The sequence below is a fragment of the Mesoplodon bidens genome, assembly GCF_964165515.1.
Source record: "Mesoplodon bidens genome assembly, chromosome: 15".
Classification (NCBI taxonomy): Eukaryota; Metazoa; Chordata; class Mammalia; order Artiodactyla; family Ziphiidae; genus Mesoplodon; species Mesoplodon bidens.
In genome coordinates, this window is record NC_138171.1 from 24,305,287 (window position 1) to 24,332,089 (window position 26,803).

General features: G+C 44.6%; 1 protein-coding gene across 1 annotated transcript in view; it reads left to right on the forward strand.

The window, feature by feature from the left end:
- TRPC4AP (transient receptor potential cation channel subfamily C member 4 associated protein) overlaps positions 1–26,803 on the forward strand; it is a 71,557-nt gene that overhangs the window by 40,471 nt on the left and 4,283 nt on the right. Inside the window, exons 7-13 of the mRNA XM_081255125.1 lie at positions 7,286–7,471; positions 16,643–16,785; positions 19,690–19,821; positions 21,918–21,976; positions 23,567–23,668; positions 24,845–24,928; positions 25,984–26,074. Coding sequence (XP_081111251.1) covers positions 7,286–7,471; positions 16,643–16,785; positions 19,690–19,821; positions 21,918–21,976; positions 23,567–23,668; positions 24,845–24,928; positions 25,984–26,074 — 797 coding nt within the window. The remainder of the gene's footprint in view (positions 1–7,285; positions 7,472–16,642; positions 16,786–19,689; positions 19,822–21,917; positions 21,977–23,566; positions 23,669–24,844; positions 24,929–25,983; positions 26,075–26,803) is intronic.

The window sequence follows — 26,803 nt, forward strand, 5'->3', positions numbered from 1 at the left end:
CATATTGATGGCTGCTGACTCATAAGGGTGGTGGTTGCTGAAGCTTGGGTGGCTGCGGCGATGTCTTAAAATAAGACAACAGTGAAGTCTGCCACATTCATTGACTCCTGCTTTCATGAACGATTTCTCTGTAGCAGGCAATGCTGTTTGATAGCATTTTACCCATAGTAGAACTTCTTCAAAATTAGAGTCAGTCTTCTCAAACCCTGCTGCTGTTTTATCAACTAAGTTTATATTATATTCTAAATCCTTTGTCATTTCAACAATCTTTTTTTATTGAAGTATAGTTGATTTACAATGTTGTGTTAGTTTCTGCTTTCCAGCAAAGTGATTCAGTTATATATATGTATACATTCTTTTTTATAGTGTTTTCCATTATGATTTATCACAGGATATTGAATATAGTTCCCTGTGCTATACAGTAAGACCTTGTTGTTTATCCATTCCATATATAATAGTTTGCAACTGCTAATCCCCAACTCCGGAACCATCCCTCTCCCACCACCCCTCCCCCTTGACTGTTGATTGCATCAACAGTCTTCCCAGCATCTTTGCCAGGAGTAGATTCTATCTCAAGAAGCCCTTTCTTTGTTCATCCATACTCTTCATCTGTTAAAGTTTTATCATAAGATTGCATCAATTCAGTCCCATCTTCAAGCTCCACTTCTAATTCTGTTTCTCTTCCTGTTTCTACCACATCTGCAGTTACTTCCTCCACTGAAGTCTTGAACCCCTCAAAGTCATCCATGAGGGTTGGAATGAACTTCGTCCAAATTCCTGTTAATGTTGATGCTTTGACCTCTTCCCATGAATCATGAATGTCCTTTATGGTATCTAGAATGGTGAATCCTTTCCAGAAGGTTCTTATAGGGTTTTTACCCCCATCCTCCTTTCTTGTGACTTTGGGGGAGTTCTCATTTTACTAAATCATAAAATATACATTCTTAAAAACATGAATTTTATTATAACTAAATTATACCTCAAACCTAGTTTAAGCACATGCATACACCTACATTGACAAAAGCTAATGTTTTTAAGCTCCTGTGTGTGGCAAACATTGAGCTAACTGCTTTACCTAGGAGTGATTTTGTTTAATCCTCCAAGCAACCCTGTGAAATAGAGATTAGCATCCCCATTGCACAGCTTGGGAAACTGAGGGTCATACAGTTTCAGTAATGGATACCTGTGTGTGCTGAGGTACTAAGTAACTTTCATCTTTTAGTTTCCCATTTAAGGAATCTATTCTGGCAGGTTAGTTTTATCCTCTTGATATCGATTACCTTCATGGACCTGTTTGTAAGCTGACAAGTAAAACCACCATTACCCATCATCCTTGGGGAATGAGGTATTCTAGTCAGTTGGGTTTTTAATTAACTGAGGGTTAACCCCAAGCCTAGTTTTCATTGATTTGGGGGATTGAAAAAAGGAAGGCTTTATAAAATGTCAAGGTTCACTTTGATACCTGTGTGGCTAACCCATGAGATTATCTACATGTAATGTCAGCTTATAGCTTTTGGGATAAAGCTTTATTAAATGTTGTATTTTAGCACATGTTGTTGTACAGGGTCTAGTCCTCCCTGACTCTCTGACCATAATTCCTATCTCCTTGTCCCCCCGCCTCACACACATTTTTCTCCAGTCAAATGCCCTAGGAAGGCCAAGGTGAACATAATTAAATTACAAGTGAATGAGAAAGATCTTAGTCCTTAGTGTTGTCTATCTTTAATTGAACTCCAGTAGTGAATACCTTTATTTTTTTATTCCTTTAATTAATTTTTATTGGAGTATAGTTGATTTACAGTGTTGTGTTAGTTTCTGCTGTACAGCAAAGTGAATCAGTTATACATATATCCACTTTTTTTTTAGATTCTTTTCCCATAAAGGTCATTACAGAGTATTGAGTAGAGCTCCCTGTGCTATATACAGTGGGTTCTTATTAGTTCTCTATTTTATATATACTAGTGTGTATATGTCAATCCCAAGCTCCCAATTTATCCCTCCCCCCCATCCCTTTGGTAACCATAAGTTTATTTTCTACATCTGTGACTCTATTTCTGTTTCGTAAATAAGTTCACTTGTACCATTTTTTTAGATTCCACATGTAAGCGATATCATACGATATTTGTCTTTCTCTGTCTGACTTACTTCACTCGGTATGACAATCTCTAGGTCCATCCATGTCACTGCAAATGGCATTATTTCATTCTTTTGTGTGGCTGAGTAATACTCCATTGTATATATGTACCACATCTCCTTTATCCATCCATCCATTGATGGACATTTAAGTTGCTTCCATGTCCTGGCTGTTGTAAATAGTGCTGCAATGAACATTGGGGTGCATGTGTCTTTTCAAATTATGGTTTTCTCTGGATATATGCCCAGGAGTGGGATTGCTCTATTTTTAGTTTTTTAAGGAAATAGAGGTATGTGTAATAGTCAGCTTTGGCTGTCATAGCAGGATAGCACAGACTGGGTGGCTTAAACAGCAGAAATTAGTTTCTCACAGTTTTGGAGGCTAGAGGTCCAACATTAAAGAGCCATCAGCAGTGGTTTTTTGTGAGGCCTGTCTTCCTGGCTTGCAGATGGCCACCTTCTCACTGTGTCCTCATGTGGCCTTTTCGCTGTACATGCACAAAGAGAGCTCTGGTGTCTCTTCCTCTTATGTAAGGACACCAATTCCTATCAGATTAGGGCCCCAGTCTTACGAACTCATTTAATTACCGCCCTAAAGGCTCTGTCTCTAGATACAGTCATATTGTGGATTAAGGCTTCAACATATGAATTTCAGGGGGGACACAATTCAATCCATTTTAGTGTGGAAAGCTGAAGTGTGTAGGGTGTTGCCGAAAAGTTTTTGTTTTGTTTTTAATAAACTGCAGCCGTGAAATAGTTTTCTTGGCCAGCAAAATGATGTCTTATGCTATCTTCCTGGAGCTTAGATAATAAAAATGTTAGAGAACTTCTTAGGCTTCTCAGAAAGTACCAGTTATCTCTTCTGTTGATTCAGATAAGAACAAATGGATCCATCTGCAGGGAAAAAATCACTCAAAATGTTAGTCAGATGTAGATGAAGCCACAGGCCTGTGTGTATCAGTTTATAGGTGACACCAATCTGATTTACACAGCATATGAGCTAATTTAGAATCATCTCAGGGAGATGGAAAGCAGAGCCTAAACTGCAACAGGAAAATTTACAGGAGTGTTTGGGAAATACTAATGTTTTAACAAATAAGAGGAGAGAAGAGGTCTGCTTTTGCAGAGATTATCGGAAGTTGTGGGTGTTTTAGCTGTCAACCTGTTTAACGTTAACCAGCAGTGAATGTGGTAGCTACTGATAAAGCTGTGAGAAGTACAAAGACCGTATGATGCTGGGGTGCCAGTCCCCTGAGATTGTGTATAAGTTGGTGAATATAATGGGCCAGTGAGTTTTTCCTGGGGAGAGAATCCAAAACTTTCATCAGCTTTTCAAGAGACCAACAAAAGCTCAGGAATCTCTGGGGTGGAAGTCAGTCTCAGAACCCTGAATACTGGGTAGGTTACATCTGAGGGTCTGTGTTCAGTGTGCAGGGTGTGAAGACTAGGTCTTAGGAACTGCCCTGTGAGGAACAGTTAGAGAAACTGGAGCTATTTACCTGGAGAAACGAGGTGTGACTGAAAATCCATCTTTTTGGAATTTTTCAATATTAGAAATTTTTAGAAATCCAAACTCTTCATTTATTTAATTTATTTTTTTGGGAAAAAATTTTAGTTTTTGTTTGTTTGTTTTAAATTCACAAACTACAGGGGAACAGCAGGTGTACAGTAGAAAGTTTGTTCCCATCCCAGTGGTGACCTATTACCAGTTTCTCATTTGTCCCTCCAGGGATACTCTGTACGTGACCAGTTACGGGGGTGGAGGGGGGAAGAAGAGAAGACAGGCTCCCTTCTGTTTGTACTGATGGTGATGTAAAATGAGCACCATTCTGCCCCTGGCTTTTTTCACTTAACTTTGTCTTGCAAAGCATCCATTCCAGTACATACAGAATTATCTGATTCCTTTTTACAACTGGATAGTATTCTAGTATATGGGCGTAGCATAATTTATTTAACCAGTCCCCTGTTGATGGAAATTTGGTTTACCTCAAGTCTTTTTTCCTACAAATAACAGCCTTATGTATGGAGTTTAATGTGCTGGATATTTGCCTTTTAAACTTTGATAGATATTAACAGATTTACCTTCTGTAGAAATTACTAGTTCATCTTTCCACCCTGTATACCCTTCCCAGTACAGGGCCTTTTTTAACTTCTTGATATTTGTCAAACTTGATAAGGAAAAAAATGGTATCTCAAAAAAAAAAATCTATCTCAGTATATATATTTTTTAAATTGAGGTGAAAGTCACATAAAAAATTAACCATTTAATTCAGTGGTTTATAGTACATGTACAATTTGTGCAGCCACCATCTAGTTCCAAAACATTTTCATCACCCCAAAAGGAAACCCTGTACACATTCAGCAGTTATTCTCCATTACCCCCAACCCCTGGCAGCCATCTGCTTTCTGTTAGTGGATTTATCTATTCTGGGTATTTCATATAAATGAAATTTTTAAAATGTGATCTTTTGTATCGCATATCATACCTTTCACTTATTGTGATGTTTTTGAGGTTCATCAGTGCTTTTGCATGTCAGTATTTCATTCTTTTTTATGGCTGAATAATATTCTTTGTGTGTACATACCAATTTGTGAAACATTGATGGACATTTGGGTTATTTCTACCTTTTCACTGTTGTGAATAGTGCTGCTCTGAACACATGCATACACAGGTATTTGTTTGAGCACCTGTTTTCACTTCTTTTGGGTGTGAACTTAGGATGAAATTGCTAGGTCATATGGTAATTCTATATTTAACTTTTTGAGGAAAAGTTAATTTCAATGTAGTTGGTTTTCTTTTTTTAAGATTTTTTTTTTTGCGGTACGCGGGCCTCTCACTGTTGTGGCCTCTCCCGTTTCGGAGCACAGGCTCCGGATGCGCAGGCCCAGCGGCCATGGCTCACGGGCCCAGCCGCTCCGCGGCATGTGGGATCTTCCCGGACCGGGGCACGAACCCACATCCCCTGCATCGGCAGGCGGACTCTCAACCACTGCGCCACCAGGGAAGCCCTTTAAGATTGTTTTGACTTGGGCCATTTTAAAAGTCTTTATTGAACTTGTCACAATATTGCCTCTGTATTATGTTTTGGTTTTTTGGCCATGAGGCATGTGGGATCCCAACTCCCTGACCAGGGATTGAACCCACAGCCCCTGCATTGGAAGGCAAAGTCCCAACCACTGGACCACCAGGGAAGTCCCTCAGTGTAGGTTTTTTTTTTTTTTTTTTTGCGGTACACGGGCCTCTCACTGTTGTGGCCTCTCCCGTTGCGGAGCACAGGCTCCGGACGCGCAGGCTCAGCGGCCATGGCTCACGGGCCTAGCCGCTCCGTGGCATGTGGGATCTTCCCAGACCGGGGCACGAACCAGTGTCCCCTGCATCGGCAGGCGGACTCTCAACTACTGCGCCACCAGGGAAGCCCCTGATGGCCTGTCTTTATCTCTACCCTCATTTACTCCTACCGTCCTCACTTTGGATTATTTTGAAGCATATCCCAGACATTGTAAGATTTCACTTGCATATATTTCAGTGTTTCTATAAGATAATTACTCTTTAAACCATATTGTACACTCCCAAATTAATATCTTGATATTTTGAAATATCTAGTTATTTATTAATTTTTGATTAGATGATACATGATTCAGAAAATTTACAAATTCAAAAAGTTGTTCACTGAAGAGTACCCCTCCCACTGTATTCCCAGTGGTGTTATTCTCTTTGCCTTTGGCAAACCACTGTTTTCTATCCTTAAGAAGATTTAATGCATATACAAGCAAATACGTACAGGCGTTAGCTTTATTTTAAAGAAGGTTAAATTTTGGAGCCAAGATTTGAACCTGTATTCCCTGCCTTCAAAGTTTATTATGTTCTTTATGCTGACCAGAATTTCTGTCCTACTCATCGTTGTCAGTAAAATGGGACTGGTGCAAATAGGAGCTGGGTAATTAATTATTCAGTTTCTTTCTTTACCTTAAAAAAAAAAAAAGAAAAGGCTTATCTTTTTTCTTACTGCTAATATGTGTGTGTTATAGGAAAATCAAACCATAGTTAAGTAGTTTTAAAAGAAGCATTTATATCCTCTCCTACTCAGGAACAGCCACAGTAAATACCTTCCACAGTATATATCCTTCCATTCTTTATCTGTGTATATGTATATTATGTGCATATTTTAAAGAAGAAAACTTTAAAAATTTTAAAGAAAATGGGCTTAAGCCAATACTGTTTAATAATTTACTTCCTTGGGGCTTCCCTGGTGGCACAGTGGTTAAGAATCCGCCTGCCAGTGCAGGAGGCACAGGTTCGATCCCTAGTCTGGGAAGATCCCACGTGCCGCGGAGCAGCTAAGCCCGTGCGCCACAACTACTGAGCCTGCACTCTAGAGCCCGCGAGCCACAACTGCTGAGCCCGCGTGCCACAGCTGCTGAATGAAACCCGCGCACCTAGAGCCCATGCTCCACAGCTACAACAAGAGAAGCCACCGCAATGAGAAGCCCGCGCACTGCAAGGAAAAGTAGCCCCTGCTCACCACAACTAGAGAGAGCCCACGCACAGCAACGAAGACCCAATGCAGCCAAAAAATAAATAAATAAATAAATAAATAAATTTTTATAAAAATCACCAAAATAATAATAATAATTTACTTCCTTAACAAGTAAACTCAAACATCTTTCTGGAGTTGCTGTATAAAGATGTGTGTGTCATTGGTCTTAGTGTCTGTGTGTTGTATTCCACTGCATGGACGTATCATTTAATCAGTATGCTATTAATGAACACATAGTTATCTCTACCTTTTTGCTGTTATAGAAACCACACCAATGAACCTCTCTATACAGATATCTATGTATATATAATTAGTTATTTCTTTATGGTAAATCCCCAGAAATGGACCTCCTAGCTCAGAGACACACAGATTTACGGCGTAAAGGTTATTCCAGTTTATATTCCCACCAGTAGATATGAATCTGTTTCCCTGCACATGCTAAAATTGAATTTGTTTTTATAACTTTATTACTATTTTGCCTTGGGTTGGCATTTCATTTTAAAGGGAAGCTCTGACTAACTGCCGTCAGATTAAGGTGAGAAGCCGGTTGTTTGTTGAGTGCTTTAGAGCTGGTCTCTGTTTTGACATTTCCTCTTTTGTTCTTTCCTCGACAGCGGCCCTTCTCAGCATCCCTGGCTTTGTCGAGCGGCTTTGCAAGCTGGCAACTCGAAAGGTGTCAGAGTCAACGGGCACAGCCAGCTTCCTTCAGGAGTTGGAGGAGTGGTACACCTGGCTAGACAATGCTTTGGTGCTAGATGCCCTGATGCGAGTGGCTAATGAGGAATCTGAGCACAATCAAGGTACTCGGGATGGGTCTCCTGAGAGGTGGGGAGCGTTCCTGTGGGTTCCTAGAGCCATTCTTGACCTCTTTTCCAAGCAGAATAAGTTGAAATTTGCTCAAAGTAGAATTTCCCTCAGGGCAGTCCTGGATCATGATTGTTAAGACTTTTGATAGCCAGTGACAGAACCTCTTTGAGCTCCCTTAAAGCAGACCTGATTTCAGGGACAGGGGCTTTGTTGCAGAACCCAAGGAATCAACTGGAAACATTACCGGAGCATTTCTAGGAACCCAGAGGGTTCTTTCTCTGTTTCCACTTCTTTCTACACGTTTCTTCAGTCTTATCTTTCCTCCATTCTGACAGGTAGGCTGCCTAGTGAATGTGTGCACTCCTAGTCTCAGCTCCAGCTCCTTGGTGAACTACTCTGGCCTGTTTTGGGTGAGGTGCTCAACCCAAAGCATTTGACTCTGGGATCAAATTGTACAAACCCAGGAATTCCCACTGGAATCATGCAGATAAAAGTGAAGGGAGGGGGCCTCCCTGGTGGCGCAGTGGTTGAGAGTCCGCCTGCCGATGCAGGGGATACGGGTTCGTGCCCCGGTCTGGGAGGATCCCATATGCCGCGGAGCGGCTGGGCCCGTGAGCCATGGCCGCTGGGCCTGCGCATCCGGAGCCTGTGCTCCGCAACGGGAGAGGCCACAACAGTGAGAGGCCCGCATACAGCAAAAAGAAAAAAAAAAAAAGAAAAAAAAGTGAAGGGAGGAGTTTCGTTCCTGGGATGGCAGTGTGTGGAGCTCCGTGGATCTGCTTAGTCAGTGAAACTAAACAAAGCCTGTATACAACAGCAGCAACAACAAACATCCACATAAAGTCTGTGGAAGTTGTTCTCAGACTGTACAACAAGTGGGGAAACATTTCTTCTAGAAAATCTACTAAAATTTAGTGAGAACACTGAGAGCCTATGACACTAGAATTTCTGCTTGATGCAGGTTCCACTCTGGACAGGTGTGGCCTAAAAGACAGGGCTCCCTCAGCTTCCAAACAAGGAATACAGAATCTCACTGGAAGGGGCAGGCTACCAGCTTTTCTCATCCCTTCCAGCTCCGAGTGGAAGACGCTAAATTCTTGATGAATATAGCCAAGAGGGCAGGGGCTCCTTTCTTTCTCCCTCCCCTCCCCTCCCCTCCCTCCCTCCATCCCTTTTCTCAACTTTCTTGAGATATAATCAACATATAATATTGCGTAAGTTTGAATTGTACAGTGTGTTGATTTTATACATTTATATATTGTAGAATGATTACCACTGTAGCAATAGCTAACACCTCTATCCCATCACATAATTACCATTTCTTTTTTTCTGGTGAGAATATTTAAGATCTGTTCTCTTAGCAACATTCAATTATATGATATAGTATTATTGGCTATAATCACCATCCTATACACTGGATACCCAGAATTTGTTAACCTTATACCTGGAAGTTTGTGTTCTTTGACCAATAACTCCCCATTCCCCCCCACCCCACCCCACCACTAGTAACCACCACTCTGTTTCTCTGAGCTTTTTTAGATTCTACATTAAATGATACCATACAGTTTTTGTCTTTCTCTGACTTATTTGATTTAACATAATGCCAGGGGCTCCTTCCCTCCATCCACCTCCATACTGTACTCATAGTACAGAAGCTCTACCCAGGCCCAGTAGGCCAAGAATTCTATGGCCCTTATTGCCCTTGCCCCAGCTCTCTTATAGGACAGAGGTTCCACCATGTAGGCAGAGGCAAGCTGAGGAAGCTATAGAGGCTGCCTATCCTGCTCAGAGTAATAGCACTGAGATTTTGCCAGAGGGAGAGGTAATAGGTAAGAACAGAATGTTGGGAAGTTTGAGCTCAAGGTCATTCTCAGAAACAGTGTAGATTTTGGTGGAAAGAAAATAAAAGGAGCTCTTTTTAATTGAGAACAAAAAGCCAAACCATATGCCAGCTAGTTCACCAGAGAGAACCAAGGAAAGAGGTGGCTAAGAAGAACTTAAAGCTGGGGTCAAAACAAACCTCAGTCTCAAAAACTACCCCTGCCTGAATTTAATTCAATCAGACTTTGGAGCAATTTATGCCTCAAGGCATTGTCAAAAACAGTAGAGCATTCAGCCAGCAGTTAGTGGAGCCTGACAACTGAGTTTCGTACTAGATGAGGCAGAAAGTTTAACAGAGATACCAAGGAAAGAGCCAGACAAAGAGAGCCCTGCTAAAACACTGTCATCCAGGGACACATGCCCAAGGCTGCACTCTCTGCCAAGTGGCCTCATCAGTCCTCAGAGAAATAGACTTTACTGAAATAGGCTAGCCAGGGCATTAAAACAAATAAACAAGAAAACAACCACAAGCCCTGAAAGAAGAAAGAGGGAAGAGTATCAAGAGTTGCTACAGTATTTACTTAAAATGTCCAGTTTTTAATAAAAATCAAGACATGCAAAGAAACGGGAAAGTGTGACCCAGACGTAGGAGAAAGCAGGCAACAGAAATTGCCTGTGAGAGAGCCCACATACCAGAATTAACAAAGACCTCACAGCAGCCATTATAAATACGGTCAAAGAACTAAAGGAAACTATCCTCAAAGAAGCAGTGATGACAATGTGTCATCAAATAGAGAATATTAATAGTGAGATAAGAGATATAAAAAGCCAAATGGAAGTTCCAGAGATGAAAAACACAATAACTGGAATGAAAAGTTCACTGAGAGAGAGAAAGGAACAGAAAAAAACAGAAATAATAGCTGAAAACTTCCCAAATATGGTTAATGTACACATCTGAGAAGTTCAAAGAACTGCAAGTAGAATAAACTCAAAAGATTTACACCCATTCACATCATAATGAAAATGCTGACAGAGAAAATCTGGAAAGTAGCAAGGGAAAAATGACTCAACATGTTCAAGAGTATCCCAGTAAGATTATCGGCTTACTTCTCATCAGAAATGACAGAGGCCAGAAGGGAGTGGGATGACGTATTCAAAGTGCTGGGAAAAAACTCAGCCAAGAATTACATCCAATAAAACCTTTCAAAAATGAAGGTGAGGGCTTCCCTGGTGGTGCAGTGGTTGAGAGTCCGCCTGCCGATGCAGGGGACACGGGTTCGTTCCCCTATCCCGGAAGATCCCACATGCCGCAGAGCGGCTGGGCCCGCGAGCCATGGCCGCGGAGCCTGTGTGTCCGGAGCCTGTGCTCCGCAACGGGAGAGGCCACAGCAGTGAGAGGCCCGCGTACAGCAAAAAAAAAAAAAAAAAAAAAAATGAAGGTGAAACAAACAGCTTCCTAGATAAATAATAACTTAGGGAATTCACTACTAGCAGACCTGCCTTAGGAGAAGTACAGGCTGAAAGCAATTTATCTCAGCCAGTAATTCAAATTCACACAGCAAAAAAACGGAGCATCAGTGAAGGTAATTGTATAATAATAAAAGACAATATATGTGCATCTTTCTTCTCCTTAATTAATTTCAAAAGCAGTTGTATAAAACTATGTGTTTATAGTTACATTGTTGAACCTATAACATATAGAAATGTAATATATTTGACAATAACAGGTCAAAGAAAGTGGGTGGACCCAAAGTTGTATTGGAGTAAGGAAATTGGACAAGGTGGTAACTCGAATTGACAGGAATCAGTGAAGAAAATCAAAATGGTAAATAAGAGGGTTACTATAGCAGACTCTGTAAATATTTACTTGTCTCCTTCCTTTTCTCAGCTGCTTTAATGGACATAAAATTTTTTAAAGTAATAATTATAACAGTGTATTGTGTAACAATGTATACAGTGTATTGTACAGTATATTGTTTGGCTTTTAGCACATGTAGATGTAGTATGCATAATAATAGCACAAAAAGGGGGAAGAGGGAGCTCTGGGAGTCCTGGAATTAAGTTAATTTATATCTGAAAAAGAGTCTGTCAAGTTAAGATGTATATGGCAGGCAAGCCTTCTAGCAACTGCTAAGAAAGTAACTTTAGAAATATAGTGAGAAAGTCATTAAAGGAATTACAGTGTTACACTAGAAAATATTTACTTAATGCAAAAGAAAGTGTTAAAGGAAAACTAGAGGAATTCAAAAAAGTGAGCTATATAGAAGACAAAAAGTAAAAGGCAGAAGTAAATCCAACTTTGTCAGTAATAACATTAAATGTGAATGGATTAAATAATTCATTCAAAACACAGATTGTCATGTTGGATTTTTAAAGAAGATCCAATTATATACAGCCTACAGGATACATACTTTCTATTCAAAGGTAGAAATAGGTTGAAAGTAAATGACAGTATCATGCAAAGGACAACCATAAGAAAACTGTAGTGGCTGTACTAAGAGTGACTTTAAAACAAAAATGTTATCAGAGATTTTAAAAATAGATTTTATAATGATATAAAAAGGTGACTCTGTCAAGATATAACAGCATGTGTATCTAACAACAGAGCCAAAAATAAGTAAATGAAGCAAAACTAACAGATTCAAAGAGAGAAATAGGCAGTTCAACATAATAGCTGGAGACTTTAATAACCCATTTTCAATAGTGGACAACTATATAGAAGATCAGCAAGGAAATACAAGACTTGAGCCACACTGTAAGCCAACTAGACTAAACTGATATATATATAGGACACTCCACCCAACAACTGTAGAGAACATATTCTTCTCAAGTACACATGGAATGTTCTCCAGGATGGACCATACGCTAGGCCTTAAAAAAAAAAAAAAAAACTCAGGAAAGTTAAAAGGATTAAAATTGTACAGAGTATGTACTCCAATCGCAAGGGAGAGGTATTAGAAATTAATAGCAGAAAGAAATTTGGGAAATTCACAAATGTATGGAAATTAAGCAATACACTTGTAAATAACTGATGGTTCAAAGATAAAATCACAAAGGAAACTAGAAGATATTTTGAGATGAATGAAAATGAAAGCACAACATACCAAACTTATGGAATGCAGCTAAAGGATGCTTATAAATTTATAGTTGTAAATGCCTACGTTTAAAAAGAGCTCAAAAAATAACCTAACTTTCCACCTTAAATCATTGAAAAAAGAAGAGCAAACTATATTCCCAAAGCAAACCGAAGAAATAATAAGATTGGATAGGAAATTAATGAAATAGAGAATAGAAAAACAATAGAGAAAATCCACAAAACTAAAAGTTGGTGCTTTGAAAAGGTCAACAAAATTGACAAACCCTTAGCTACACTGACCGAGCAAAAAAGGGACAAGTTCAAATTACTAAAATCAGGAATGAAAGAGGGTATATTATAACCAACCTTACAAAGATTTTTTAAAAGGACTAAGAGAATACTATAAACAACTGTATGCCAATAAATTAGATAACCTAGATGAAATGGAAGAATTATAAGAAAGATACAAACTCCTGCAACTGACTCAAGAAGAAATAGAAAATCTGAACAGACCTATAACAAGAGATTGCATTAGTGATGAAAAACTACCCCAAAGACAAGCCCTGGCCCAAAAGGCTTCACTGGTTAGTTCTACCAACCACTTAAAGAAGTAACACCAGTACATCACAGACTCTTCCATAAAATAGAAGAGGAAAGAACTTTGCTTAACTCATTCTGTGAAGCCATATTACCCTGATATCAAAACGAGACCAAAAGAAAAAAAGACATCACAAGGAAATTACAGACTAATGTGTCTTAGAAGTATAGATATAAGAATAGCCAGCAAGCACATGAAAACATGCTCAGCATCATTAGCCATCAGGGAAATGCAAATCCAACCCACAATCAGATACCACTCCACACTCACTAGGATGATTATCATCAAAAAGACAGGTAACATGGGGCTTCCCTGGTGGCGCAGTGGTTAAGAATCTGCCTGCCAATGTAGGGGAAAACGGTTTGAGCCCTGGCCCAGGAAGATCCCACATGCCGCAGAGCAACTAAGCCTGTGCACCCCAACTGCTGAGCCTGCGCTGTAGAGCCCGCAAGCCACAACTACTGAGCCCACGCACCGCAACTACTGTATCCCGCGCGCCTGGAGCCCGTGCCCCTCAACAAGAGAGGCCACCGCAATAAGTCCGCGCACCGCAATGAAGAGTAGCCCTGCTCGCCTCAACTAGAGAAAACCCGCGTGCAGCAACAAAGACCCAATGCAGTGAAAGATTAATTAATTAATTAATTAATTTAAAAAAGAGAGACAGATAACAGGTGTCGGCAAGGAGGTGGAGAAATCAGAACCCTCATTCCCTGTTGGTGGGCATGCAAAATGGTACAGCCACTGTGGAAAGCAGTCTGTCAGGTACTCAAAAGGTTAAACATAGTTTCCGTATGACCTAGAAATTCCACTTGTAGGTATATACCCAAGAGAAATGAAAACATATGTTTACACAAAAACTTAGACGCGAATGTTCATAAGAGCATATTTACTATAGCCAAAATATGGAAACAACTCAAATGTCCATCAACTGATGAATGGATAACAATGTGGTATATTGTATGTAATAGAATATTATACAGTAGTTTAAAAAAATGAAATACTGTTACATAGTGCAACCTGAATCAACCTTGAAAACATTGTGCTAGAAACAAAAAAACACAAGTTGTATGATTCTATTTATATAATATGTCCTGAATAGGCAGTTCCATAGAGACAGAAAGTAGTCTAGTAGATGCCTGGGGCTGTAGGGGCTTGGCGGGAAATGGGGAGTGACTGCTAATGCGAACAGGATTTCTTTTAGGGGTGATAAAAATGCTCTAATATTGATTGTGGAGATGGCTGCACAATTCTGTGAATATGTTAAAGGCCAGTAAATTGTACGTTTGAAAGGGGTGAATTGTATGGCATGGGAATCATAGCTCAGAGCCGTTTTTTTTTTTTTTTTTTTTTTTAAGTGAGTGTGCCCCAGGGTACAGTACAGATATATGGAGGGTGGTACCCACTTTAGTCAGTATTGTGGAGCTGAAGAGATTTGGAGGGAAGCACAGGCCTCTTAAACTAGTTTTTCCATCCTCATCCTTGGGAATCACTTCGTTACTAAGCTCTGGCCATTGCTTTCAGGACTGTGATTCGTGAAAATAGTTATCCCAGAGAGTTTCTTGTCAGGCCTTTGCAAACCAGGCACCAAAAGTTGGCAGTGACTCGGCAGAGTCCAGGCTGCCTGCATCTCTCTTTCTCCACAGACGTTCATTACTGAGGAGGGCTCATGCGCCATCCGCCGCCCCTGCTTCTTCCACAGACGTCCTCTCCCACAGTCCCCCCCAGACCCCCAAGCTAGGTGATGAGGACGCTGAGGCGCTGGAGGCTACATGGCAGGTGTGCAGCAGAGGTGCGATTCTGCGTGATAGCTGTTCAGATTCTCTTTACAAATCAGTTGACTCTTAAACTGTTCTGGGAGTGGGGCCAAGGAGTCCCAAGACGTAAATTGAGTAATTATGGTTTTCCTCCCAACATGCAAGAAAAGATATGTGAATAGATAGAATTTTCTCAATTCGATTTTTTCCAGTAAATTTTTCTTAGTCTTTGCTGGCTGTCACTTTCGTTGTCATTAAGAGCTTGCAGATTAAAAGGAAGAAAACATATAGCGAGCAAGCATTAGCAAATACTCAGAGTTCGTTTTCTACTTCTGTTTAACACATACTTGTATGTTGGGTACCTGTGCCCTGCATTTTTTAAGCACTTTCAACATATTAAATCATTTAATCTTTGCAATGTTGGTAAGAGATAGGTACTGTTGCCATTATTTCTGTTTTACAGATGAGGATGGATACTGAAGCATAGACACATCAACAGACTTCCCCAAAGCCACCCAGCAGCCTGGCTCCGAGTCCTTAACCCCTGTGCTGCACTGCCTCTCTGTCCTGCTTCGTTCAGCAGCTGGTCATCTTTCAGCTTTTATATTAGTGATGTAACAAGGCTGGAAAAAATAGTTCTAAGTCTGTAGGGTGGAGTAAGTTAGGTTTTTAGGTCATGATATCACCGTACAGAAATCATAACTGCATGCGCCTCACCGGAATATATCTCATGACCACTGCTCTGTACCACATAGACTTTCTGGCCTTTTCAAAAGGCCCCTAGGGCAACAGTTCCAATAGGAATTAAAAAGGACCTTAGTAGTTACTGATTCATCCTTTCACCTTAAAGATGAGGAAAACTAAGGGGAAGTAAATCCTAAGGTCTCCTGACTCTGACCTTTTAAAATAATAGGGACCTAAGAGTGAGGCTTCCCAAGAATCAGGTGCTGGGCTTTCTTGTGTCCTCCTTCACTCCTCACAGGAACTCGAGCTGACCGCTGCAGCACTACTTTTCTTCTCGTTTACAGAACACTTGAAAGCCTGCCGAGGAGGTGACTTGCCCAGGGTCACACAGCCAGCAAGTTGTCGTTCCACAGCCGCCCTCAGTCTTCATCCCTTTGCTCTGCCCCCACTCCCGAGAGTACCCTCCAGTGCGGCCTGCGTGACCCACTGAGACTTCTTTGTTAACTGGGTAGTAGAGGAAATGAGATGGTTTACCTAAAGCCCAAAACCCAATGCCTGACACATATCGTGTCCATGAATATTAGGTAGCTTTTGCTGTTGTCGCTAATAATGAAATTGGGTAAAATGAAAACCTGCTAGTAGATAATATGTTCATCTGTATCACTAGTATCGATTGTGATGCCTCGTCTGCCTTAGGAAACTTTCCATGGCTGTTTGAAAAACAGGAGGGAAAAAAATCTTCAAAAAGCCTCCATTTTAGTCCTTCAGCAGTGCCCCCTTGTGGCATCTAAGCAGAGGGACCAAGTACTCAGAGTCCTTTGTGACCTGAAGAGAATTTGACACAGTTTGCTGCTGGACATCTGTCTGGGCAGTTTCTCGGGGTGGGCGCGGTGGGTCTGGTGGTGGCAGGAGAAGGGATTTGGGGGCAGGGCATGGATCAGGTTACTGGGTTGGCTGTGTCACAGTATTTTTGCTGGGTGTTAAAAGCCGGTGGGATACAATTGCAGAGTCCATGTTCCTAAGTTTCTAAGCTTCCCTGAACCCGGTGGCCTGGAGAGAGTTTTGTGGCTTTCAAAGTCTCTGTCACGGACTCAGGGCCCAGTCTGATGGCTCCGTTACCTCAGGTCTGTTCAGCGCAGGTTTGAGGGGCAGAAACGTGTTTCCTCATGAGCAGTGATTGAACCCTCTCTCCTGGTGGCTGTCTCAGCCTCCATTGTGCTCCCTCCTCCAGGGGCTTCGGAGGAAAATGGCCTGCCTCACGCTTCTCCTAGGACCCAGCTGCCTCAGTCAATGAAGATCATGCATGAGATCATGTACAAACTGGAGGTGCTCTATGTCCTCTGCGTGTTGCTGATGGGGCGCCAGCGAAACCAGGTGGGCCCTTCCGCCACGTCTCAGAGCAGGAGGAGCCGCGGGCAGACTCTTCCCAGGCACCTGTTAGGCCGCCCCTCACAATGCCTCTGTCTCTGGCCAGCAAAGCGAGGGGTTGGCTCCCTTATCCCTGTTTTACACATCAGGAAACCGGTCGGATTCCAGGGCTTATAGTCTTTCCACTGTACCTTGCTGTGGGCATCATTTCTAGACAGAGCATTGGTGCCCCGGGCAGGAGTGGGTGGCTTAGCCATGTTATCTGACCTTGTTAATGTGCAGAGTAAAGGGTGGGTGTCTGCCCTGTAGATGCACTGGAGGAGTTGCCAGTCTGATGGGGGCTTGGGGTGGTGGGTCGGAACTGTGTCAAGTTATGAAAACTAGGCAACTGCGGGGGTGCCCAGCCATGCTGAGGTTCCTTGAACCTTGAAGCAGTTCCAGGAGGGAGGAGCAGGGGGGAGGGGGAGGGCTCTAGAAGTATGCAGCACTCCTCAAGGTACATAAGCGGCCCATCGCGCTCCCTACGCATTCTCCTAGGGGTGAAATGAGGCCTGGGGGGAGGGGTGGGCTGAGGGAAGGGGGAGCTGGGAGCTCAGCAGTCCTTGAGCACCTTTCTCAGTTAAGGGCTGTACTCTCACACAGCTCTCTGCGAGGTGGGTGCAGTTATCACAGGTTTACAAGTGAGGAACAGTTTTAGAGAGGGCAGCAGGGAAAAGACCGGCCGAAGGATGACGTCTGGCCCGGCAGGGTCCTCAAGAAAGCGAGGAAGCCAGGCATGCTGACCCTCAAGGCAGCCTGCCAGGTAGAGGGAGCAGGCCCAGATGGGAAGTGAGTGCGAACCTGCCTGGTGGGTTGGTGGAACAGTAGGGAAGCTGGGGGCATGGACAGGAGCCAGCAGCGAGGAGAGGTGGGCTGAGGGGTCACGCGGGGGCCAGGTCGCATTGGGCTTTCATAGGCCATTTAAGGGCTCTTGTGTTTATACTCTGAGTGCAATGGGAAGCCATCCTCCGGCTGCTGTGCGAAAGAGCTCACAGTAGCTAGGACCAGCATGTTTGTGGCAGGAGTGGTGAGAGGTGCTTGCGTTCTGGATCTATTTTGAAGGTAGAACAGGTAAGATTTGCTGATAGGTTAGATGTGGACATAAGTGGAGAGAGGAGTTAAAGGTAACTTCCTTACCTCTTTGCAAGCAGGTGGGAGGAATGGTTTGCCATTTCTTGACATGGTTAAGACTGGTGGGTAAGGACTGGAGGGGCAGACGTCTGAAGGGAGGAAGGGGAGGAGTTCAGTTTGAACAAGGTAGGTTTAGGTGTCTGTTAGAACTGGCATTTGGCTTCCCTGCACCTGGAGTTAGGGGAGAAGAGAGGCCTGGAGGTATAACTTTGGGCGTCGTCACCCTGTGGTTGGCATTTAAAACCAGGACGCTGGATGAGATCCTGCCCTGATGTCCACAGCACTGGGGCTCCTTCCTTTAATATGGGATATAGTTCTTATAAAAAACATTAGTCATGATATCTTACCTGTGTTGAGTGCTTTTTCTTTTTTGAGGCACTTTCACAGTCATTCATATTTGAATTTGAGGTTATTTTGTAAGTTATACAGCAGGTGGTGACCTCTACCCGACTTGATGCTTGTGAAAACGAAGATACAAAAAAGGGCCCTGCTCTCAGTCATCTCAGGCATCGTGAGAGCCAGGATGTAAACTCTGCTGCCCTGACTCTTCTTTCTGTCCCCTCACCATGACAGTTCCCTGCTCCCTGAGCCTTCCTGTTACCAAGCTTCTATGAATCATTGTGGTCTTTAGTTAAACTGTGATCACAGCTGCCGCTTCCTTGGGAGGGACCATCAGCTGGCCCAGAACCCTGCCTTCCTGAGAACCAGTGTTATGCTGGTGTGTCCTCATTTGCACAGTCAGCATTAACTGAGTCCTACTGTGTGCTAGGCACTGTGGGGACATGGATTCACAGACCCCACCTACACCAGGACAGCAGGGGGAACAGTTTCCCCGGCCAGGTCCCCCAGAAGGCTCCTCCTTGGAGTGACCTTATTATTGTGCACTCGGGCCAGGTTCTCTGACCAGTCTTGGCTAAGTTGAAATCACTAGACTGGAAATGCTCACCAAATGTCCTAAGTTCCATCCCTCTGGTGCTAATGAAAATAATCAATACAACAGTCCTTTTTTCCAGCGCTTCCTGAGAGCTGAGACCCTGAGCTTCCCCCACATGACCTCCCTCATTCAGCCCTTTCAGCAGCTTCATCAGCCCTCATTTTCCATCAAGGGATGCAGGCTTAAAGAAGAATGTTGCCCAGAGTCACAGCACTGTCAAGTTCTGGTCTCCCAAGATAAACACCAGCCTGTGGTGGGCAGGGAAGGGACAGGCTTTCAGATCAGAACACCTGAGTTAGGGTGACATTTCCACCCCTGCCTTGGCCACATCAGTCCTGCTAAACTTTCCTTTCCTCTGTAAAATGGGAATTAGTAAACCCTGGGGCTGTGCTCTGGACTAGACATACGTTTTCTGACTTTATCCTTACAACAGCCCTGAAAAGTAGTAATAGTTTTGTTTTATGTTATGTAAAAAATTACTTTAATAGGTCAGTAATTCACATAGTTCTGTATTAAAAGGTGTAAATGAGTATAAGTGAAGCCTTTCTCCCCTCTGATCCTGAACATTCAGGGTTCTCCCATGAAGCATCTAATATTACCAGTTATTAATGTCTCCTTCTAGAGAGTTTAAGAGCATGTTTGTGGGTAGTGGGAGTGGTGGTGAGGGTAGAGCAAGTGTGGCTGTTTTCTTTAAACCTCAGCAATGCTTTCTTCGTCCTGAAGCCTCATGGTACCTACCTGCCCAGGCTTTGATAGGCCTTCACAGCACATTTGTCTTAATGCTTTTGCCTTCCTGCCCCATCCAGGTTCACAGAATGATTGCGGAGTTCAAGCTGATCCCCGGGCTGAACAATTTGTTTGACAAACTGATTTGGAGGAAGCATTCAGCATCTGCCCTTGTCCTCCACGGTCACAACCAGAACTGTGACTGTAGCCCGGTGAGCAGGGACCTTGGTGACAGATGGGCTTTGCTTGCCAGAAGTAGTTGTTTCAAGAACTGCTCTTGGCCCTTTGAAATTTCGTTCTTTGAGAGTAAAGCAGAAACTGAAAGTCATAGCCTGTGTAACCCCATAATTGGAAGCCACCTTGGGGAAGGATCTGAGCCCCACCCTTCACCTATCCAGAAATGCCTTTTGAGGCCCTCCAGCCAGCCTTCCCTTGTTCACCTCTGGGCAGGGCACTCACTTTCCTCCAGACAGGGCCACCCTCTCTGCTACGGAACAGCAAGTTTTTCCTCATTCCGTTCTCTATCCCATTGTAATTTACATCCACTGATAGTAGGTTTGCCTTCCAGAACCACGCCAGTGGTCTGCCTCCAAAAAGGGCTTTAGGAGGTTTTCTCATTTTTAAGGGCCAAGGGCTCACCTTTGCTTGGTCTTTCTCACGGTGCCCTAGAGGGCACTGAACTGCGAGTCAGGAGCCCTGTTGTGCCACTCAGCTTTTTGGGAGAGCTTGAACAAGCCACTGAATCTCTGAGCCTCTGTTTCTTGCAAAAGAAAGATCATCGGCTATCAGCATGAGGGGGAAAGTGCCACACGGCCACCAGGCCCAGTGACATGGGTCCTCCCTGGTCTCTAAGCTACATTCTGGGGACTTTCCTCAGTGCCATATCTTCCAGTTTACTGTTTTTCTCCTTGGCTTTGTCAGATTTACCTTTTAGCACATCCATTTGAATTAATTTCAAGTGAATATATTGTGCATTTCTAGACATTTTGTCTGGATCTTTGTCAAAAGCTACGTGGTCTTTTATTCATTATGTTAATATTTTGTTCTTCTGTTGCATTTTCTGTCTTTAATTTTACCTCTTTAATTATTCATAACCTACTTTTTTATAGTCTTTTTTGGATTGCTCATGGGGAGCTACTTGTGTCTGAGTCTTCAGACTCACCTCGGGGTGGAGTGTTGCCTTGTGTTCTGTACTGTTTGTAGAAGGTCACCTTCAGGGGAGGGGGAGCTTGTTTCCCCTGTGAGTACGTGTAGCCTGGGCCCTGGAAGTAGTCCTATAGAACATTTGGCTTTTGTCTGCCAGGTACTTAGAGGGCACAGCATCCCAGGGCAAGGTTTCATTTTGAGTGTCTGCCCTCACTCTGGTAGTGTGAGCCCAGGGTCCTCCTGGGGACCTGGGGGCTCCCCTCCACCACCAGCAGCACCCTGGCAGAGACAGGCTTCTTTGCCAGCTCCCTGGGCTGGTAGGTGGGGTTTTTCTAACCCTTTTTTCACCAAATGTATACATTCTGCAGGCTTTCCATGCGCCCAAGGTTCTGTCTGGTCCCTGCAGAGCATTGAAACCCAAGCCCTGGCCCGAATAAGTCTCATTTCCACTTCTCCACCCACCCAGAGTTGCCAGCCATCAGCTCTCGTGCTCACTGCTCTGAACTCGGTCCTTTCATTTCTGATTCTAGTGGAATTTCCTTTCTTTCCTATGAACTTAGCCTCACATTTAAAATAATTTCAGTTATTTATTTTTAAGACTTTAAAAAAAATTAATTTATTTTATTTTTGGCTGCGTTGGGTCTTCATTGCTGCCCGTGAGCCTTTCTCTAGTTGCGGCGAGCAGGGGCCTGCGGTGCGCGGGCCTCTCACTGCGGTGACCTCCCCCGTTGTGGAGCACAGGCTCTAGGTGCACGGGCTTCAGCAGTTTCAGCTCACGGGCTCTAGAGCGCAGGCTCAGTAGCGGTGGTGCACGGGCCCAGTTGCCTCGCAGCTTGTGGGATCATCCCGGACCAGGGCTTGAACCCATGTCCCCTGCATTGTCAGGTGGATTCCCAACCACTGTGCCACCGGAGAAGCCCAATTTCAGTTATTTTTTATCCAGTATGTTGGGGTGTTTTTAACAGGAAGGGTCTACATTAGCTTAATCTCCTGTTGGCCAGATGTGGACAAAGGGTTTTCTGACTAAAGAGAAGTCCTCACTATGCGCGAGGACAGGGGCTCAGAGAAGCAGAGTGACGTCCAGGCTGTCAGCAGAGCCTTTTGTTTTCTTTTGGAACATTGTGACTGTGGTTTTAACATCGAGGATGCACATGTATTTTAGGACATCACCTTGAAGATTCAGTTTTTGAGGCTCCTCCAGAGTTTCAGCGACCACCATGAGTAAGTACAAGCCGTCCCTGGGAGGAGAGTTGTTTCGTTGTCTTTTCTTCTCCCTTTGTCTCATCGCTGACCTCGGCTCAGGAGGACCTGGGCGCCGTGAGAGCCACTCTCACCTCAGGGCAACCGCATGGGGCTGCACTTCCGTGATCAGGGCTGCCATTTGTGCAGCCCTTCCTTTATGCCAGGCCCTACACTGAGTTTCCCCTTGCCCCACAGCCACCTTGGAAGTGAGTGCGGAAGTCGCTGGCCCCTTATTACCCTTGGGGTCAATACAGCTCTCAGCCGTCTGTCCCTCTGAGCCAGGAGCTTGGCTATTCGCAGGGGCCAGCAGGAACCTCAGATGGCCAAAGTGGGCTGAGTATTGACATGTTGAGCAGATGGAATATTCTTCACCTGTACAAGGAGATGTACTCTCCCCCGTTTTCCTTGAAACACACTCTGCCCTCTTATTTTAACTGTCCAACCTTTGGTGGAGAATGTATTGGAGAATGATTCTCTGATATAAGGAAAGTGCAGGGGAGGGGTAAATGGCAGCTGACCTTGGCGTTGGTGAGACCTTGGTGAGCTGGAACACACAGGCAGCCACTGCTCAGCTCTTAGCAGCTGTTGGTGTACAGGAAACAAGGCCCAGTGTTGCATAGCTTCTGAGTTTTTCCCCCAAGGAAAGCCAGAAATTAAGATTTATGTGAAAAGTCCTGATTTTTAAGTGCTGGTTTATATTCTTTTGAAATATTGTATAAGCTAATAGGACATGCCTGAGGACACATGTGACCTCAGGGGCCTTCACTTTGCAGCTTTTGTCTGGATCGTGTTGATCATCCTCTTTGAGAGGTTCTCTGTCTGAAGGACTCAAGCTCCAGCAAGTATGTCAGCCCTGAAAAACGGCACCAATATGTTCTGAATGTGTCCTTTTTTTCCTGAAGAATTGAGCCCCTAGCTTTCATCAGACTCTTAGATCTGATGGGTCGTGTTCTCAGGCTTGGATTTTATATATTCTAAAGCAGTGTGAAAATGTGGGAGCATTGTTTATGGGAGTGACATGATCAGATTCCAGTTATCTGAAGATCACTCTGGGTGCTGTGTGTGGGATTGACTCCTGTGGGGAGACCATTTAGGAAGCTGGTTCTCTCCACATGACTTGGGTGACGAGAGGCCTGGATGTGAAAGGGAAAGGAGGGAGGGAGTGTCACAGCCGACTCAGGCCTCCTGGTGGGAATGCTGGAACAGGGTCAGTCTTGAGGAGTAAAATGATGAGTTTGATTTGGACATCACTGAGTTGAAAGTGCCTTTGAGAAATTAAATAGAAATGTTCAGTGGCAAAAGAAAGGCCTAGAGATGCTAAGGAAAGGGGCCTCATAAGTGGACGTGGCAGGCAGAGGGTGGGCGTTGGGGCCAGGGAGACTCCCACAGCATGAGAGCAGTGGGCTGCGTGCCCTGCCGCAGAATGCTGGCTCGGGGTAAGTGGCGTTGGGGGCGGGTACCCCGGGGCTTCTCGGATTCCCTCCACAGCAGATGGGCAGGGGACTAGCCCAGTGTTGATGCGGCAGCCACAGTTCCTGTCCTTTACCGCCTCCAACACATTTATTTCAGGAACAAGTATCTACTGCTCAACAACCAAGAGCTGAATGAACTCAGCGCCATCTCTCTCAAGGCCAACATCCCCGAGGTGGAAGCCGTCCTCAACACTGACAGGTGAGCTTGGCTGGGGTGCATCTGTGGCCCACAGCCCACCCTGGTTTCCTGCGTGTCCCAGGGCTCCCAGATGGGTGCACACAGGTGTGTGTACTTGTCCTTTCTCACTCACATGTAGCTACAGTGTCTTGAGGGCTCCTGTGTGCCAGGCACCGTCCTCCCGTCACCTGCATTATCTCATTGGAGCCCCACAGCAGCCCTTGGAGGGAAGCTCCATCGTCGCCTCCACTTTACAGACTGGGGAGCAGGGGCTCAGAGAGGTCACCTACCACAGGTCATATATACTCGGCTCTCTCCCCTGTCACTCAGCTTCATTGACATGCTCCTTTCCTGCCCTCTGCCAAGTCCCATTAGCTGGGTTATACTTGTCTCACTTTCTAGAGCGGAGCAGGGAAGTCACAGGCTCACAGGGGTCAGGGGAGGGAGGACTGTATCCAGCAACAGGAGTTGTAATTCTCCAGCCTTTTTTGATTGTTTGTTTGTTTTTACTTTTAAAGTAGCAGAAATCTTTGTTCAACTGAAACTGAATATAGTCCCACCCTAATACCTGTAGTGGGTGAATAGTAGAGCTGCTCTATTTGAAGGAGGAGTTTAAGGACCTAGAGTCCCTGCCTGCTTGGCCCTCTCTCCCCGATAATGCAGCCTGAGTCATTTCCTCACTTACTGTCTTTGCTTCCTAGACCAGGAAGCGGAGGCCCAGAACCTCAGGTACTTGTCCAAGGCCAACTGGAGCTGAACCTGGGGCCCAGGGTACTCCCTGCCTCACCCTGTGGGCACGGACTTTGCCCCATCTGCTAGACTCTGTCGTGGTATTTCAAACCCACTTTTGTTGTAAGCAGCCCTCTCTCCAGCAGTTCTGAGCCCTGTGTGACTCTGGTTGTGGCCTCTGATCACTTGTCAGTGAGTTTGGGCAGGGAAAGCTGCCCTGAGAGGTAGTGAGAATGCACTTGGCTATTCAGTTGTGAGACTGCAGGAGTCCTTAGGGTGCTCTGGACCCAGGTAGAGCAGGAGGACATCTTGTAGGTTTGGAAATGTCACCATGTTTTTTTACCCACCTAACCCAGCAGAGACACCCAACCCCAGGGCCCCAAGACACAGTCCTTTGGCCAAGTGGAAGTTGGCCCCTGTCAGCCTCTCAGATCTGCCCCCAATATGTTCCTGTCTGTTTTATTTCAGGAGTTTGGTGTGTGATGGGAAGAGGGGCTTACTAACTCGTCTGCTGCAGGTCATGAAGAAGGAGCCAGCGGAGTCATCTTTCAGGTAGATCTGGGACATGCACCTGCCACTCCTGAGGGCCCAGGAGCCAAGTGTTTCTTAAGCTGTTAGAATTACCTTCTTTAGTCACCAGCTTCTACTCCGGACATCTGGTTACTGTCAGGGAGAGGGAGTTTGCCATCTCCCTTGTGTTGACTCAGCACGTACTCACTAGCTTCTGCTGCGTGCCACCAGTGCGTTTTAAGAATTGACCAAGCATTCACCAAGCACGTGTTCTGTGCTGGTGCTGGACAGGTGGGGGAGAAATGGGAGCTACAGTCCCTGCCCACATGGAGTTGCCTGGGTTGTGAGAAACAAGCATGAAAAGAAACCTGTGTGGGGGTTGCAGTGTGGAAAGGCTCGGAGCCATGACCTGCCCCGGGAGCCGTGGGAGCAAAGGGAAGGCTGGTAGGGCGGGTGCGGATAGGGAGGGCACCTCAGTTCCTTAGACTCATCTAAGTTGAGTCTTAAAGGCTGCAGACAGCAGTAGCAGGTGAGGGAGGCATTCCATCAGGGTGGGTGTGAGTTGTCAGTAGGCTCCATCCCCAAGGGTCCCCTGTCAACTCAGCCTGCTTTGTCCTGACGTCCCCTTATGGATCCCAACTCTGCCCTCCGGGGCCACTCAGTCAACATCAGCCACCTCGTCTCTAGGACAGCCCATCAGAAGTGAGCTCGGTGGTCTGTCCACAGGTCTGTCAGGTTCCCTTATGCATTCCCAGCCCCTCGCTTCCATGTCCTCTTGTTCCTCTGAAGTGGCAGAGGCTAGAGTGTGTTTTCACACGTGATTCACAGGGCCGGCCCTTTGATCCTAGATGCTGCCTCCTCCAAGACACAGCTCCTTCCAGACGAACCACATGGAGGACTATCCCCCCTGAGCTGTCAGACCCCTGACAATGGGGACCCTCGATCTGTCCCCGATGCCTAGTAGATAGACGTTCAGTAAATGTCTGTTGGATAAATGAAAAGACAGCAGACATCTCCCAGCCCCTTGGTGAATAGAACATGGGCCAGAAGAGGGCAGCCTTAGCCACCTGGGCCAGGGGTCAACATTTGGGTCGCAGGTTTTGGCAAGCCCGGGCTGTGGAGAGTTTCCTCCGAGGGACCACCTCCTATGCAGACCAGATGTTCCTGCTGAAGCGAGGCCTTCTGGAGGTAATGGCCCGGAGGAGCCAGGGTGTCGGGTGTCCCTCTCCCCAGCCCCATGTGTTGCTTTCCTGTCCTGAGACCTAGACAGCTGGCAGAGCAGACCAGATCTCTTTATCGTAAAGTGCCAGTGCAGATCGCCCCGGTACTTCCCCATAGCTGTCAACTCTGGGTTCCCCATGGGTGCCTAACGGGTGATTGAGGGATCTGGGGGTGGCCATGGAGGATTATAGGAGTCTGTAAAGTTGCTCAGCAAGGCCTTTTGACCCTGAGGATATTTTACTGCTGACTAAAAGTTAATTTCCCTTTCTTGAAAAATGGCCTCCATAAAAAGCAAAATTTACGAAGGGAGGTAGGGCAAAATGTCCAAGGTTACAATTGGGTAAAAAAAAAAAAAAAAAAAAAAAGGATACAAATAAGAAACTGATCCATGCATTGTTTTAAAAATCCGTAAGGAAAAGAACTGATCCAAATTGGTATATACGACTTCAAGAAAATAAAAATGAAAAAGGAAACAGTTTAACTGTCATAGAAAACCTTCTCAAGGAGTTAATTGCTTTATGTTCTTGATAAAAGTTCACTGACTTTAGTGTGAACTTCTTTTATTAACATAAAGACAAACCATGGGGTCAAAATGTGTCTCGTGTTCTTAAACCCTGTGCTTCACTTGAATGGCTTCGGTGCTCGGGCAGTGGCCAGTGTTACCTCTGGAGACGGCCACCTCCCTGCGAGCTGGAG